Source organism: Hylobates moloch, unplaced genomic scaffold (assembly GCF_009828535.3).
Source record: "Hylobates moloch isolate HMO894 unplaced genomic scaffold, HMol_V3 SCAFFOLD_6, whole genome shotgun sequence".
Classification (NCBI taxonomy): Eukaryota; Metazoa; Chordata; class Mammalia; order Primates; family Hylobatidae; genus Hylobates; species Hylobates moloch.
Window position 1 is genome coordinate 82883057 of NW_026652281.1, and position 6030 is coordinate 82889086.

The 6030-nt window shown below is 40.3% G+C and overlaps 1 protein-coding gene across 1 annotated transcript; it reads right to left on the minus strand.

Moving 5' to 3' along the window:
• Nucleotides 1-1040: 1040 nt before the first annotated feature.
• On the minus strand, nt 1041-1789 carry LOC116471212 (UMP-CMP kinase-like). Its single transcript, XM_032755941.1, is given in 2 exon segments — nt 1041-1338; nt 1340-1789. Coding segments are annotated over 2 exon segments (687 nt in total). The 3' UTR covers nt 1041-1101.
• Nucleotides 1790-6030: the final 4241 nt, after the last annotated feature.

Sequence of the window (6030 nt, forward strand, 5' to 3'; positions counted from 1 at the left end):
TCTAGCCACATGCATTTCAAGGTTCCACTGTTAGGAATTTTGTTAAGATCAGCTGAATCATGAATAACACTATATAACAGAGTATAAGAAACACAAGCATTAGATGTGATCCTTGCCCCATACCCTTAGATTATGTCAGACTAAAACTGACAATCCTGCCAGGCTCTGAACCCCTAGTGCCCCCAACCCAAATCTTGGAAGCAAAGACTATGCTCTGTCATACAACTTTGTACAAGTTGTAGTAAAACAAAGCTTAAGTTTTCTCATCTTTCTATAGCAAATGGTCAGTTATTTGATAAACACTAAAATGCTGCTAAGAATCCATTTTGAGTTTTTTTACCAAACACGTTGTGCAAGAACTGACTACACAAAAAGTTCCTTTGAAATTTGGTCCACAAATTCACTTAAGGTTGGAAATTTAAAACTTGCAAGAAAAAAAAGGGAATGGGTATCCCTACTAAAATGTTGTGATTACTAGAGGGATATATACGTGTACTCAAAAGTTTTGCTCACAGAAGGCACAAACTATAAAAGGGATATTGTTTTGAATTTAAAAAAAACTAGCTGATACCCTTCTTTGTTTAGTGAGCACCACTACTAAGATGAAGTTAAACCTGAATTCACTGTCTACTCCTGTGACCAAAAAAAAGAACATAAAAAATTTACTTTGTTTTACCATGTACTTTCCAGCCACTAATTGACGTGTAGTTGTGAAAGATTAAAATTGCCCTAAAAACGGGTCATGGGGCCGGGCGCGGTGGCTCACGCTTGTAACCCCAGCACTTTGGGAGGCCGAGGCGGGCGGATCACGAGGTCAGGAGATTGAGACCACGGTGAAACCCCATCTCTACTAAAAATACAAAAAAATTAGCCAGGCGTGGTGGCGGGCGCCTGTAGTCCCAGCTACTCGGAAAGGCTGAGGCAGGAGAATGGCGTGAATCCGGGAGGCAGAGGTTGCAGTGAGCCGAGATTGCGCCACTGCACTCCAGCCTGGGCGACAGAGCGAGACTCCGTCTCAAAAAAAAAAAGGGGGGGGGGTCATGATAGCAGCTATCAAAGCAATATTCAAGCATGATTTCAAGGATGCTTTCAGGTTTAGAATTAGCCTTCCTTGTCGAAAATCTGCACAACTTCATCAAAAACTTCATCAACAGATTTAAAAGCATCTATTTTCTTGACTTTCCCCATTTCTTCATATAAGTCAATAATTGGCTTTGTTGACTGAAGGTAGGTCTGAATTCTCTTTTCCAAGCTCTCTCTGTTGTCAGCACTCCTACCACTACTCTTTCCCCTCTCAAGACATCGTTCAATACAGATCTCGTTATTACAGTCGAAAAAACAGAACGAAAGATACATCTGCCTTCCCATCCATGGTCTTGTTCCAACCTTGAAGGTTGTCTTGATTTCTCGGAAACCCATCAGTCAAGAATTTCTTCTTCTGAGCATTGGCAGCCATTGTCTGATCCATTTCCCTCTTTAATAAACTGATGGTTATCTCAACTGGTACAATCTTCCCCTCTTTAACGTACTTTTCAATAAGTTCACCATACTGTGAATCTGGGTTCTTCCTTGCATCACGAAGCAGCTCTCCTGCAGAAAGGTGTGTGTAGCCATATTTCTCGACGATGCGGGCGCACTGGGTCCCCTTGCCGGCGCCGGGGCCGCCGAGGACAAACACGACCAGCGGCTTCATGAGACGTGGAGGGCAGAGGAGAATCGGCCGGCGGGTCTGCAGCAGAAAGCTGAGGCCCAGGACGTGGGGCAGACGGCGGCGGCAGCGGCTCAGCATACACCACGCCTCGGCCAGACGCTGAGGGAGCTGACAGCGGCCGGCGCGGCGCGGGGCGGGGTGGGGAGGCGAGGCGGCGGGAGAAAGGGGCGGGCTCGATTTGATATATAATTTAATGACACTTTTAATCTATCTAAATTCTTTTCAAACCTATGCTGCCAAAGACTTAGTGGTTTCTTGAATTCAGTGTCCACCCTTATAGTCTCCTGTGTCTACAAGTTCTTTATCTTTAATTTTGATTCCCTAATTTTTCTATAAGACAACTTTTCTACCTTCTTGAAGTGTACAGTCAAGAAGCTCCTGTTGGTAAATACAATCTCTCTCCCTTTCTCTCTCTCTCTTTTTTTTTTTTTTTACTTTTTAAGATAATTTAGTTTACCCTTATTTATTAAAAATATGCTAGCTATGTATCCAATTATAGGTTGAAAAATAACTTTTTTTCAGAACTCTTAATATTTCTTTCTCAGTTTTCTGGGTCTGTACAGGCTGTGGAGATTTTACTCTCACCTTGTAGGTTATCTCTCCTTCTCATGGCTTTTAATTGTCTTCATTCGATTTGGTGTTATGCAGTTTGACTGTTATTTTGTTATATATCTTTCTTTATTGCTCTCTTTTAGACACAGCACACTTCTGCATTTATGAGTTTATACCTGGTTTTTAATTTTAGAAATTTGAAAATAACTATTTTATTAGTGTGATTTATTATTTATATGGACTTAAGTAAAATAATTGTGCTTTGTTCCTTCTCATTCTGTTACTTATATATGTATAATTACATTCATATTACTATGATTTTGTTTCTCTTACTGTCTTTGGCTACATTCATTCTGTTCAATAGTTCAATTCACTAATCCAGTTCACTAATCCTCTCATCATCAACTCAGTCTAATTTAATATTTAACTCATACATTGTATATTAATATGTATTTAATTTATTCCATTTCTATTTGACTCTTTTCCAAATTTGCTTGTTTAGTTTATAATTTTCTGATTAGTTTGATATCCCCTTTTCCCTATTTGCTTAAAAATTTAAACATATTTCCATATGCCTAGGTTTTGTGATGCCTAATTTCTTCTAACCCCTTTACCTGATGGCTTATTTTCTTTTGTCCTTCACAGTTTTTAATTTGCTTCTCACACAAATAAAGATCTCACCTTAAAACAAAATAGTATGGCTTGGCTTGTAATTTTTGTTGAAAGCAGTAGTATATGTTGTATAAAACAGTATATGGGGTAAATAGTTTTCAGGTTATTGATGAGCAGTTTTCCCTCAGATAGGCCTTAGTGTAGGGGTTTATGGTCATGTAGATGAGAGGTACGCTGGGATTGAAATTTGTTATGGCAGCAATAACCTTCTGAGCACCAGGGAATTCAAATCCTTTTCAGGATACTTTGCCAATATCTCCCAGGTTTGCTGTGCCTTCCCTTTGTGCCTTTTATCAGAGGTAATCTCATGCACAGCTGTATTTTACGGTTATTTTTACTCCCTTTTTTTTTTTTTTTGAGATGGAGTCCTGCTCTTGTCATCCAGGCTGAAGTGCAATGGCACAATCTCAGCTCACTACAACCTCCCCCTCCCAGGTTCAAGCGATTCTCCTGCCTCAGCCTCCTGAGTAGCTGGCATTACAGGCACCCACCACCACACTCAGCTCTTTTTGTATTTTTAGTTGAAACAGGGTTTCACCATGTTGGCCAGGCTGCTCTTGAACTCCTGACCTCAGGTGATTCACCTGCCTCGGCCTCCCAAAGTGCTGGGATTACAGGTGTGAGCCACTGTGCCCGGCCAACTCCATGTTTTTTAACTTGGTGGCAGGGGGTGAGGGAGTGAGGATATCTCTGTTGTTCTGAAGCCTCAGCACTGTCAGCTGGGGTGTGTGGTTACTGACGTGTAAAGATTTTCCTGCCCATCCTGTAGATGCAATGCAGGGCCAAGAGCAGATTTCCGTTTCTCTCCCAGTAGTAGAGAGGCTCCTAGTCCATGTTTCTAACTCCCAGTGGAAGTGGGTCTGCAACAGTGCCCCGTAAATTAATGGTTTAGTTTATTTGTTGCTGTTGTTGTTTTGAGACAGGGTCTCACTTTGTCGCCCAGGCTAGTGTGCAGTGGCGCAATCTCGGCTTACTGCAGTCTCGACCTTCTGGGCTCAAGCGATCCTGCCGCCTCAGCCCCCCAAGTAGCTGCGACTACAGGCATGTGCCACCATGCCCAGTTATTTTTTGTATTTTTTGTAGAGACAAGGTTTCACCATATTGCTGGTCTTGAACTCCTGGGCTCAATTAATCTGCCCACCTCGGCCTCTCAGAGTGCTAGAGTTATAGGCATAAGCCCCGCGCCTGGCTGGGCTTCAGTTTCTTTATGGGAGATGCATCTGTGCAGAGATGTGGATGTTGGCCTTGTTTCTCCACCATCAGCTGCTGCGAGTTTTTTCACGGTTCCCTCTGGCTCATGTTTGGATGTTCTTACACTGCACATTGGGCCTTGTATTCTATAGGAGAGATGGGAGAGCTATGTCTCCAGAGTTGTAGCAGTGGGTGGGATAGTGGTCCCTCCCCATCAGCATTATTGGGGAAGCATTCTCAGGATTCTACCCCATCCTCCCTGACAGGCCTTGTAGGGTTGCTAGAAACATTCTGACAAAGGTGTAAACCTTATGTCTGTAGACTCCAGGGTTTCACCTTCTCCTTCACCCACCTACACACAGACACCAGGTACTACTTCAAAAGTTTTCGTTTAATTTTACCAGTGTACATGGTCTTTCCGGTGCACATAATAGCCTGGGGTCTCCATTACCTGCAGGCTTCTGCATCCCCTGATGTTGGGTTTGTTGTCTTCCCTGTGAATTCAGGTCTCTAAACGGCTCAGAACGAGCCATTCATTTATTTGCAGTTTCTCCAGCTTTTTTGTTTGCGTAATGTAGGAGCAACTCTTTGTCAGGTGTGTACATCTACAAACTTAACTCAGAAGTGAATATTTTTAAATACATTTCATTTCTATCATACTTTTAGTACTTCTCTGTTATTACCTATGCTAATTGTTCTTCAGTATTTGTTATATTTGTATGTCTTTATCTCTCTATTTTAATTAATTAATTTATTTATTTATTGAGATGGATTCTCACTCTATTGCCCAGACTGGAGTGCAGTGGCGTGACCTTGGCTCACTGCAACCTCCGCCTCTGAGGTTCAAGTGATTCTACTGCCTTAGCCTCCCCAGTAGCTGGGATTACAGGCATGCACCACCACACTTGGTTAATTTTTGTGTTTTTTTAATAGAGGCATGGTTTTGCCATGTTGGCCAGGCTGGTCTCAAGCTCCTGAACTCAGGTGATCCACCTGCCTCCTCCTCCCAAAGTGCTGAGATTACAGGTGTGAGCCACCATGCCTGACCTAGTTAGAAGTAATCTTATTTGTTTATTCTTAGTTTTGTTCCCTGGAATTTTGAAGTTAAATTCAAAATCTCATTGCTCAGACCAATGTCATGGGACTTCCACCCTATGTTTTTTTTTGTTTGTTTTTTGTTTTTTTTTTTTTTTGGTAGCAGTTTCAGAGTGTCAGGTCTTACATTTAGGTTTTTAATAAATTATGAGTTAATTGTTACATATGGTGTAAAATGAAGGTGTTATTTTATTGTTCTGTGTGTGAATACCCAGTTTTCCCAACACTATTTATTGATGAGTCTGTCATTCTTTATTGTGTATTTTTGTTGCCTTCATCTAAAATCAATTAGCTGTGAATGCATGAATTTCTGAGCTTTTTATTTTGCTTCATTAACCTATGTGTCTGTTTTTATGTCCATACCATACTGTTTTGGATACTATAGCTTTGTACCATGTTTTGTTGTCAAGTAATGTAATGTTTGCACATTTTTTTTTTTTTTTAGCTGATATTGCCCTGACTCTTCAGGGCCTTTTTCGTATCATATAAATTATAGAATTTTTATCTTATGTCTGTAAAGTATGTCACTGATATTTTGATAAGAATTACATTAAATCTGTAGATTATCTTGTGTAACACAGACATTAAAACAATATTAATTCTAGAAATTCATGAATAAGGGACATCTTTCCATTTGTTTTTATTTAATTTTTGACCTCAATTCTTAAGGTTTTTTTAGCTTTTAATGTAGAGATTTTACCTTTTTGATTCAGTTTATTTCTGAGTATACTTTTTGTATGTATTATAGATGGAATTGTTTTCTTGATTTCTCTTTCAAATACTTTTACATAGTTTCTTGTTAGTGTATA